At 52.1% G+C, this 11,484-nt stretch overlaps 3 protein-coding genes across 3 annotated transcripts; 2 read left to right on the forward strand and 1 right to left on the reverse strand.

The window, feature by feature from the left end:
* Positions 1-6,193: 6,193 nt before the first annotated feature.
* Positions 6,194-7,685, forward strand: BROUX77_000568 (uncharacterized protein; the record flags this gene model as incomplete). Its single annotated transcript, XM_073750576.1, has 3 exons — positions 6,194-6,551; positions 6,655-7,194; positions 7,270-7,685. The coding sequence occupies 3 exons, from the start codon at positions 6,194-6,196 to the stop codon at positions 7,683-7,685; spliced, it is 1,314 nt and encodes a 437-aa protein (XP_073608805.1).
* A 550-nt stretch (positions 7,686-8,235) lies between these two features.
* On the reverse strand, positions 8,236-9,401 carry BROUX77_000569 (uncharacterized protein; the record flags this gene model as incomplete). The annotated part of the gene is made up of 2 exons (XM_073750587.1): positions 8,236-9,094; positions 9,184-9,401. 2 exons carry the CDS (start codon positions 9,399-9,401, stop codon positions 8,236-8,238), a joined length of 1,077 nt encoding a protein of 358 aa, XP_073608806.1.
* A 654-nt stretch (positions 9,402-10,055) lies between these two features.
* BROUX77_000570 (uncharacterized protein) lies at positions 10,056-11,120 on the forward strand (the record flags this gene model as incomplete). The annotated part of the gene is made up of 1 exon (XM_073750599.1): positions 10,056-11,120. One exon carries the CDS (start codon positions 10,056-10,058, stop codon positions 11,118-11,120), a length of 1,065 nt encoding a protein of 354 aa, XP_073608807.1.
* Between the last annotated feature and the right edge of the window lie 364 nt (positions 11,121-11,484).

The following is an 11,484-nucleotide window of genomic DNA, read 5'->3' on the forward strand; positions in this document are numbered from 1 at the left end:
TGTCTCTACTGTCGAGTTCTTTTTTTTCTCCTTCTCGTGGTGTCTCTTCTACTAGACATGCAGCCAGAAGAAACACACCGCATTCTTATTTGTTCTTCCTCTGTTGCTTCTGCTTCCACGGGTCTTGGCCTGCCAGTGTCTCTACAAGAATGTACATAACCATGCACATTCGTTGGCCGGTTACATACATCTTCCCTCTGATACATGACAAGGCTTCTTTTTCTCTGTGTTCGTCTAAGCGAGCTTTTATATGTCCTATTATGCAAGTGAAGAAAACATGCTAGGCCTAAAGCGGTGGCATTCTGTACTTGTATTTCCGCCATCAATGGGTAGGGGGCCCTTGTCCTCAGGCCATTATAGACGCACTGTTTATTTTTTTCTTTTTGCTCCTTTGGCTGTTCTTCCTTTGACTTCCCACATGTTGGATTTCGCTTGCTTGCACACTCTGCGGGCTTTTTATTTTTTTTCCTATTCCCTGTGTTTCTTCGCTCCCAACCCGTTCCGCTTGGCACTGTAACACATTTGTTCATTGGGGTTCGCCTTGTCACCTTGTGATTTTCCTCCCCCTGTTCCGCTGCTGGCGCTTGGCTTGTCTGGGTCTTGGCTTGAAAGTATCAATACAGGCCATGGACAACTCAACATGCCAAACTATGTAACTATGTACATATTAGTTGTTAACTAACTACATACATAGTTACTCATTGCGCTTACTGCCCGTTTCCTCTGGCTGAATCCCTACATGAGACCAGACACCCACAACTTAGCCAACCAAAGCCCAGAGACACGTCCAAGACACAAGCTGACCCCTCATCATCCGCAGGTACGAGGTAGAGTCGCAGCAAGCTTAGCACAAGCTCAAACTCAAGCTCGAGAATTTATGTATGTAGCAGTTGGCTATAGTGAGTTACTGGCGCTAGCTCAGCCCTTTCAGCCCATGTGATGGTGATCTTGAAATGGCTGAGTGCTGGATGGCTGTGTGGGTCGAAAGGTATTTGAGAAACCTCCGTACGACGTCATGTGCTGCTTGGATCGAGCTTGACTGTCGAGAAGAAAACAAACTGTGCGTACAGATGTAGGTGGTAGATACAGATGGGTACCTGCGAGACGGCTGCTTCAGCTTCAACTTCAGCTTCTGCTTCTGCTTCCAGTGGTGGCGGGACAGGCGCATAACAGAGCAGAACCGGGACTTTTCATCAAGGATGTGTCCATATATGTACACTCCCTCGACAATACCACTGCGCTGCATCTCCTATGATCTCCACTTGACCTCCATGACGCTGTGGCCATGTCCTGGCCTAGGCTCAGCCTCTAACAAAGACGGGGTGGGTTTGGCGGCCAGAGAGATCAGGGCCGGAACAAGGCACTCCAACCCATGTCATGGCTTTGAGGCCCGCGCGAGCGAGAGATGAGGAGAGATGGAGATGCCGACCGGGGTTGGCAGTCCCCAAACACACAAGAGTTTTTGGCACAACTACATCCATACATACAAAACTAACTAGTAACTAGTAAGAAGTTGTCAGACCAGAGGCCATAGTTGGCCCATGTCTAGTTATGTATAGTTGGCACATGTATAGCTTGACTAACCAACTAGGTGCACTAGAATCTCCATTTAGCCCCCGACTTGAATCAAGTGCCGCATGCCAGACAGGACAATTCAACTTGGTCCTTCTTCTTCCAACGTCTTCTTACCAGACTCTAGGACGGGGGCCTTGTCTGCCGTAGTTCTGGTACCCGTGCTTGGTGCTAGGTGCTTGGCTTGTTTGTCGAGAGAGAAAACTAATGCTTGTATCCCATAAACTCAGGGAGGAAGCTGATACTATGCCTGTGTTCTGCAAGCGAAGAGGACCGGCGTAGGGAGGTGAGGGGGTTCTTCCTGGTTTTCCTTCTCTCTCTCCCTCGCTCGCTCTGTCTTTCTCTCTCTTCTCCTCTCTTCTCTTCTTCCCCCCCTCCCATTTCTCCCCCCCTCGCGGTTGCTGCTGGCATTCTGGTAACTAGATTAACTTCTTCTTGGAAAGTTTCTGTCAGGACCTTTGGGACTTAGGATCTTCGATTCTTTTCCCAAAGGCCAATGATGCTGCCGCACCTTACGTTCCTTTCGGCTCCTACACGAGAACCAGATGCACAGTCGACCTTATGCCTACAACTCATGCGCCAAGTAGTCCCAGAAGAATTGCCATCATACAGTGTCTAGACATACCAGATAGATAGACTGCATGTCCCACATATGTACACCCAAATGCAATAGAAAATGCTGTCACCCTCTCATTCATGACGCACATATACTCAGATTTGCATGATGGCTTGCTCCTATCTCACTGGGGTTCTCGTACGATGTATCCGATCCGCTTGTCATAACTATTTCATGAGTCTGGGCCTCAAGGCCTAACTCGCGCCTAGACCCCTAGTTGCATGCCTGTATTGACTAGCTGCGGCTGTCATTTATTGCTTCTGGCTTGTCTCTGACTGTTTTCACGCCCATCTCAATATCTCTGCCAACAATCTATGCAGGCATAACACAGAAGCGGCTCCTGTACTTGCTACTTGTGTGTGTACATACATGGTTCAATACAAGCTCCTTGTCCTCCCTGCCCCCTGGATTGCACTTCATACACCGTCAGACTGGTAAAGTGGCTATGTGCGTATGGCCGGAGTAGTACATATTATTCATTTTGCCTCATGGAAGAAAATATGTACACGCCTTGTTTTGTTTCCATACACGGGCCAGTAATTGAGGGACAAATAGCCTTGCATCCCAATCCAGAGCCTTGAGATTCGAGACAAGTTATTTAGTATGGTCAACTAGTTAGCACCAATTGACTACAACAAGTGACGGAAACTTATTACTACAAGAGGAGGATCATGTAGTGTAGTATAGTAGGTATCCTTGATATTGGCTAAGGTTGACTTGAGTAGCCTGGGATTCGGAACTGTTGTGTTTTGAGCATACAGTCTGTCTGTAGCTCATACAACCAACTACTTGGGTTTAGCCTAGTTCAGATTAGCCCAACCGTCTCACCACCCTCATCACAATGGGCGGCAATACAACTTGCCCATGCCACCTGCAATTTGGGACGTCATACGGTTGAGGCTTCTCCGAGTTCTAGACCGACCTGACGGCTAGTTGGGATAGGGACGGACCTTCCAACAATCAAAGTTGCTCGCCTAGGTCAAGTCCCACCTCATGCCACATGACACAGAAAGCTTCTGCCATCAATCAGACCAACATCACAGCCCAAAACCTATTTGGAGCACATGCATGCGTGTCGTTGATGTGTGTATGTAAATGTGTATGTGTTCAAGTGACTAGTTAACTACGGGGAGCTGACTATTCATGTGGGTGGCTATCTAGTTATTCGTGAATACTACGCAAGTAAAGGCCCGAACTCAAAGTTGTCCCAAGTTACCGTCCTTGGGGTGTTGAATACGTGGCAGCTTTCTGTTGATATGTTATGGGTTGCTTGTACAAGCGTCTTGACAGGACAGTCGGTCCTGATGAGTTCTATGCTACATCGAAACAGGCATTATTAGTGATTGACCATGTTGTTTGGCAATAGTTGGCTGGTCTGTCATCGTCGTGCAGTAGTGTCTCTTCCTTTAGGCTAGACATTCTCACAGGCTAGACATTCCAAGACGAGTGTAGATCGGCTCAGACATGCAGCATATCAGACAGCAAACCCGCCTTTTGATATGCGCGTGATATTGCCATCGTCAGTGAACTGCTTTGCGGCCTGCCGATGACTATAACGGGTATTATTTCAGTCTCGCTTGCGAGGACATAGCATAACAAGGCGCTGCCGCTCCAGAGCGGACCGCTAAAAGGCCAAGACGCCTAGGAGGTTCCTTGGCATCAAACATGTTGCTACCATCTGCAACGAACACGTTTAGTTAGCGCAAGGCCAAGCAAGAGACAAGAGATAAGAGACAAGAGGAAGTCGTAGCAGCATCAAAGCAAGATGTGGGCGGAGATGCGCGTGCCGTTCTCATAATGAGTGTTCATGCCCATGTCCTGCTACTAGCACGGACAAGAAGCCAGTCCCACGGTGGGTGCCCTGGCCTCCTGTTTGCTGGACATGACTGTCTTGCTAATGTCCTTGCTTTTCTCTCTCTCTCTTTGTGTATACCTATCTTGTCCTGACAAGAGGGATGTTGACCGGAAAGGGTCAAGGGCAAAAGACAGGGGCCGTGAGTGCCTGACGGTAAGAGTAGGTGAACACCTCTGATGGGGACAAGAAGAACCATAATTCAAGGCCCAAGATTAAATTTGTGATAGTGGCTTACAGCTAGTTACGCCTTGACAGTCTTTTAGTTCGCAAACTTTGTGCGCGCCCCAAGTAACGCAGTGATGTGTATACTATGTTTGGGATGTAGTACAACAACATATTGTGTCCAACAACCCGTTGTGAATGCTGCTTGAATATACGAAGAAAGGCGCTCATTGGTTTACTCTTGAGTATTTGAATACCTTGACGCAGCATTACATGATTGATTGATGCAATCAGCTGGGGCTGAACACCTGAAAGCAAACGCAGGGCTAGCTGTACGAAAAGGAGGAGAAGACAAAGAGCAAATGACCCCGACCAGCAAGGAGACGAAGACACTTGGTTGGAGTATGGCGCCAGACGCTGCATCCAGCTGCGGGAGTGCTTGATTGTCTCTATTCCCGGAGATGTCGTTGTTGTCATGTACATAACTATGAGAAAATACTAGATGCTAGTATGCAAATGCACACATGTATGTCTAGAGACTTGCGGCATCACTTGGATGTCCGTGCCTGCGCCTATGCTTGTGCTTGCGCTAAAACACGCCAACTCCTTTTTCCTCGAGGAAGGCTTGTGTCGATCAAGATAAACTATGCATTTTGTCAGACAACTGACTGACATGAACCTCTTTGTTTCAATGTCGTTTAAATTGCAGGAAGGCCTTCACACAGACTGGTCAGTCGCCTGCTCTGCTGCGCGTGCAAGAGGCCAGGCCAGCAGCTGCGAGCGGGCCCCAACAAAATCTTCATGTCTGCCCAGTGACAGAACAATGGGCCCATAAAGCAACGAGGGCGGGGGTGGTCGAGAGAGACCCTACCCCACCCAGGCTCTGTGATGTCTGTGTGGGTGGGCATCCATCTCGGTTCCGCAGCGCGGGGGAGATTGATAGGCTTGTCTCGTTGTCTGCCATAGGCCTGTCTGCCCCAGGCTGGTCGTCTGTAGACTTGTGAGGCGCAGTCCAACAACTAACACTTCTTGCCCTCCAATTCACGCCACCGCTTTCCACTGTCTGCCGCTGTGTGTGTTTGCAGTGCGTGGGGCGCCCATGCGCGCTTCGACCGCGAAACGCCGAGCTGAATGAAATGCGTCCATCCCGGCCGGGAATAAGGAGCCCACGGCTCTGCTGGACCGCCTCCATCGAGACCAGGAGCGTGAAGTGAGTCTCTGGCGCCTCCGGGGCAAAGTCCGGGAATCCCATCAAAGGTGGGGCATCGCGGCGATTTTCCCCTTGCTTCCTCGGAGCGAGCAGGTGCAGAATATGAGGCTTATCGGGCCTGAAATGGAAGGAGAGGAACTCGTCACTGCTGCTTTCTCCTGTGCGTAGCCACCAAATGGGCAAGAGCATGCGTCGGTTCCGTTGCCTGTAGTTGTCGTTTGAGGCGTTTAAGGATGCACCAACACCAAGCAGTTACCTGTAACTACATCAGAGTGCTTTGTTTTTATTCTGGAAAGCACGGGGAAAAATCTTCATCAGCGGAGCTTGATCTCCGACATCGCGAACAGCCACCAGCAGCTTTCAAAGTCAACGATGACACAAAAAATAAGGCACCGGACATTGGGCTAGACGTCAATCATTCCCAACCGCGTGCCCCTTCGTCTTCTTCTCGGCGCTTTTCTAAATGCTTCGAGTCATTCTCAAGCCCGCAATGAGTCCAACTTACATGCAACCTTGAGCCGATGAGTCTGCCTGGCGCTTAGTGCGTGCCCCACCCTGTGCTGGAATCCCTGGCGGCTCCGATTTTCGGTCATGTTTTTTTTACCAATAGTTTCCAAGCTTTGGACCAGTGGCGCGAGCACGACGTCGTCGAGAACCCGCTCACTCTATTTCTCGCCCAGACTTGGAAATTGTCGACTTTGATTTTTCCCTGCCTCTCCTCAGATTGTTCTGCGCATCTCCAACTCTTCAAACCCTCCGCCGCCTCAAGCATCGCACCATGAACCCCGCATTTTCCAACGCCATCCGCCAGCGGGCCCTCCAGGCGACCATGATCGCCGGCAGCCGCCGCACCATGGCCACCGCCGTGCAGAAGATCAAGGTCAAGAACCCCGTCGTCGAACTTGACGGTGACGAGATGACCCGCATCATCTGGCAGAGCATCAAGGACCGCTTCATCCACCCCTACCTAGACATCGACCTCAAGTACTACGACCTGGGCTTGCCCCATCGTGATGCTACCAGCGACAAGGTCACCCTGGACGCTGCCGAGGCCATCAAGCAGTACCAGGTTGGTATCAAGTGCGCCACCATCACGCCCGATGAGGAGCGTGTCAAGGAGTTTAAGCTGAAGCAGAGTAAGTGCCGCTCCCCTGCACCCGAGCCCCTACAGCTGGGCTCGCCATTTCCTACGCCACTACTCCCGGCGCATCGCTAACCACGTCGTCTTCGTTGCTGTAGTGTGGCTGTCTCCCAACGGCACCATCCGTAACCACCTTGGCGGCACCGTCTTCCGCGAGCCCATCGTCATCCCACGCATCCCGCGTCTCGTGCAGGGCTGGAAGAAGCCCATCATCATCGGCCGCCACGCCTTTGGCGACCAGTACCGCGCCAAGGACCTGGTTGTCACTGGCAACGGCAAGCTGACCATGACCTTCACCCCGGCCGATGGCTCGGCACCCACCGCCATTGATGTCTTTGACTTCAAGAACGGCGGCGGTGTCGCCCAGACCCAGTACAACACCGATGAGTCCATTACCGGCTTCGCCCACTCATCTTTCAAGCTGGCCCTAACCAAGGGCCTGCCGCTGTACATGAGCACCAAGAACACCATTCTGAAGAAGTACGACGGTCGCTTCAAGGACATCTTCCAGGAGCTGTACGAGACCCAGTACAAGGCCGAGTTTGAGGCCAAGGGCATCTGGTACGAGCACCGCCTGATCGACGACATGGTCGCCCAGATGATCAAGAGCACCGGTGGTTACATCATGGCCCTCAAGAGTAGGCTTTTCTTTTCTCCCCGCTCCGAACTAATAAACAGTCTCAATAATTAACACTACTCCTTCTTCACTCCAGACTACGATGGTGATGTCCAGTCCGACATTGTCGCCCAAGGATTTGGCTCGCTGGGCCTGATGACTTCGGTCCTGATCACTCCTGATGGCAAGTCCTTTGAATCCGAGGCTGCCCACGGCACCGTCACTCGCCACTACCGCGAGCACCAGAAGGGCAAGGAGACCTCGACCAACCCCATTGCGTCCATCTTCGCCTGGACCCGTGGTCTGGCCCAGCGTGGCCGCCTCGACAGCACGCCCGAGCTGGTCTCCTTTGCTGACGCCCTGGAGCGCGCTTGCGTTGAGACTGTCGATGCCGATGGCATCATGACCAAGGACCTGGCTCTGGCTTGTGGCAAGACTGACCGCAAGGACTACGTCACTACCAACGAGTACATGGACGCTGTTGAGAACAAGTTCAAGACTATCCTGGCGTAAAGAAAAAGAAGAGAAGATATGAGGAGGCGAGGCGCATCTTGGAAGGGGCTTATTTAACTGACTTGGTACGGCATTTTGTTTTGTTTCTTTGTTTTCCATTATACACCCTCTTATCAAAATCTTGGGCAAGGACGCCAACCATCCGCTTTACTTTTGAAACCGAAGTTCATCATCTGTGTTTATCTTGGTTGATTCTTTTTCTTCACGGGGTTGCTATACCGTTTTTCCCCTTGGATGCCATGCCATCTTCATGGATACCACCACTTTTTTTTTCCTTTTTTCGTTGTACGATACCCGGAGAGTATAGCATGAGATAGCTTTGAGTATTGGGAGAACGGGCTGAAGAACAAAGATTTGATGCCGAAACCAAAAAAAAAAAAAAAAAGCACAGTCAACTAATAACCAAATAAACAGTAAATATGAATGAGAAGCAAAACATGAAATAAATCAACCCTTGAAACTCCCCCGAGAAAAAAAAAGAATAAAGAATCCCACCCATATTCATGTCCCATCCTACAACCAAGGAAATATTTGAACATCGTGAAACAACCTACTCTTCCTCCTCCACTAACGCTGCTTCCGGGGCTGACGACTGCCGTTTTGACTTCTTCTTGACATGCTTGATCCCGCTCGCGCCCGATTTGGCGCGCCCAGGCGTCGCCGTCGCCGCGGCCACCGCCTCGTCGTCCGTAGGAGCAGCAGTAGCGCCGACGCGGCGCTTCTTTGACGGGCGACTGACAGCTGCATCGTCGTCGTCGGAGTGGTCTGACTCGCCGGCTGCGCTGCGGGCGCCGCGTTTCGGGCCTCGGCCGGCACGCGAGGCCGATGCGCTAGAGCCTGCGGCCGAGGGCGCGGTGCCACTGGCTGTGCTGGTGGGGGCGGCGCGGGATGGCAGATCGCGGTCCTTGGCGGAGCTGGCGGCGACGGGCGGGTTCTGCACGCCGTCTTGCAAAAAGGTCTTGGGCGCATGCTTGCGCAGCCAATTATATTCACTGGCGGGATTGTTAAGGATAAAGTCGCGCGAGGATGGGACGCGGTACATTTCTGCATCGGCGGCGACAATGGGCGGCTTGGACTCGATGCCGAGGCGCTGGTCAATGTCGTAGATGTAGGCGTTGATGTCGTCCATGGTGAGGAAGGTGGGCGGGTTGGCTTTGCCTTCGGCGGGGGCAAGGTCTTGGACGGCATCGGATGTGTCATGCTTGGTGGTTTCGTAGTTGGCACGGATGATGCTACGGTCTAATTGCTTGAGGGCTTTGCCGTAGATAAGCTTTTCGGATTCGGGTGTCATGTCAATGTCCAGTACCGGGGCGTCGGAGTCGTCAGGGACATCGAGGCTTAGATCGAACCTCTTGCTAACCGGGATCTGAGGCGTCTCATTGAGCGATAGGAGAATCTCAAGTAGTCGACTGCACATGTATGGGTTAGATTTTGAAACGAGCGCAAGAAGGCCGGACTGGGACCGAAAGGCATGAATCGTCAAATGAGGTGGACCTACTCGTTCTCGACGGATATCCGGTTGATGATGGAGTGTGCAAAGATTTCATTCTTGTATATTTCACGGTTTTCGCGTGACGCATGATCAAAGCGCGCCATCATCTTCCGGTACTTTTTCTTCCAAGAACGATACGTCTGCTTGGGTTCGACGCTCGGCTTGCTGGCGTCATCTTTGTGTGTTGAGTCGACGGCTTTGCGCCGGGTTTCGGTTGATGCCATTGTGGGATAAAGACGCTCGTTTTAATGGCGAAAGGGCTAAAGTTGCGACTTGGCGATCGAGATGATGGCAGAGACAAGCCGAATTGGTGATGCAAAATGTTCGTTCAGGGACACGATGACTCTCACAGCGCGGCGATGGGGGCGAAACATGTGAGGGCAATAAAATTGGAAAAGAAAAAAAATAACTGAGTTGGGATATGAGAGAATTGGTTCCGGATTGGCCGAAAATCGTAAAGCATGCAGCGAGGCTGTGGCAAGTGTTTGGTTGTTGAGCAAAGTGTAAATAGGGCGCAGAGACAATGTCAGGAATTTGGCGCTGGCGGTTGGACTGAAGCTTTCTCATCGCGAGGCTGATCCCATCACGAGCATCGCGCCAAACGTGCCCCTGCAGGTTGACTGCTATTCAGCAAGAAACTAGATCATATGACCGGTCACGTGCTAATATCTAAGGTTGCATTTTAGCCCATAATGGACAAACCCTGAACCTCGAGCTCCCCCACTTCAGCTTCAGCCTATTACCGATCAGACATTCAAAATCTGCTGCATGAAGCTTCCATTCATCTTAGGCAATAAAACTTATAAACCTGCTATCCACCTCTTCTTTCTTCTCAATACAAGTCTTTGACGATTCGTATGCTTACTCGCCTTTTCAAGATGTCTGCCGAAACTGCTGCTAAGAGACTCAAGATGGATGGACCGCTGATTGGCACCCACAACGGCCACTTCCACGCCGACGAGGCGCTGGCCGTGCATATGCTCCGCATGCTGCCGGAATACGCCTCCTCGTCGCTAGTGCGCGCACGCGACCCCGCCGTTCTGGCCACGTGCCACACTGTCGTTGACGTGGGCGGCGAGTACGACGAGGCGGCCAAGCGCTTCGACCACCACCAGCGCGGCTTCACCACCACCTTCCCCGGCCGGCCGACCAAGCTCTCCAGCGCCGGCCTGGTGTACCTGCACTTTGGCCGTGCGCTGGTAGCGCAGTCGCTGCGCAACAACGGCGTGGAGAATGTGTCAGCCGACGACGCTAAGGTCGATATGATGTGGCGCCGCATCTACGAAAGCTTCATTGAGGCGCTGGATGCCCACGACAACGGCATCTCGCTCTACGACCCTGCTCTGATTGCCGCCAACAACATCGAGAAGCGCTTCTCCAACGGTGGCTTCACCCTGGGCGCCATGGTCGGCCGCCTCAACCGCAACTGGAACGACCCGACCCCGTCGGACCCTGCTGAGGCCCAGGCCCTCGAGGACAGCCACTTTCTGCGCGCCAGTCAGCGCATCGGCGAGGAGTTTGAGCACGAGCTCAAGTACTACACGACAGCCTGGCTGCCGGCGCGCGACGTCGTGCAAGCAGCTTTCGAGAAGCGCATGGAGCACGACCCCCAGGGCCGCGTGCTTGTCTTTGAAGGCACCTCGGCGCCGTGGAAGGACCACCTCTACAACCTCGAGGACGGCAAGCCGTCGGTTCTGTACGTGCTGTATCCCGAAAAGCCAATCCCTGGCGCCAAGTGGCGCGTGCAGTGTGTGCCCGAGAGTGCCGACTCGTTCCAGAGCCGCAAACCGCTGCCGGTCGAATGGCGCGGCTTCCGTGACGAAGAGCTCTCCAAGATTACCGGCATCGACGGCGGTGTTTTTGTCCATGCTGCCGGCTTCATTGGTGGCAACACTACGTTTGAGGGCGCCAAGGCCATGGCTCTCAAGGCCCTGGGGATGTAAGTTTTCGGGGCAACGAAACAACATCGGGCCGAGCAGGCCAATTGTTACACAGGTTTGCCTGTATCCCTAATACCGATCTCCGCAAAAGGAGATATACACCTGTGGCACAGACGCTGCCTCTAATTGAGACATATCAAAAGAAAAATTGTTCTGGGACTGGGTTACTATCGATTGGCGTTGTAGGAGTTCTATTACTAGTTCTTCACGCTTTCATGAAAATTAAAGTCAATCATCAGCATTATTGATGATTTTACCACACAATGATTGCGCTTGTGTTTACTTCAAAGGAGATTTAAGTGTGGGAAATGGGATCTATATATGTCAGCCTGTGAGATGACTACTACCTTGCATTCACACTACTTGA

Source organism: Berkeleyomyces rouxiae (assembly GCF_048999995.1).
Source record: "Berkeleyomyces rouxiae strain 22BRR77 chromosome Unknown BrBRR77_ptg000001l, whole genome shotgun sequence".
NCBI lineage: Eukaryota > Fungi > Ascomycota > Sordariomycetes > Microascales > Ceratocystidaceae > Berkeleyomyces > Berkeleyomyces rouxiae.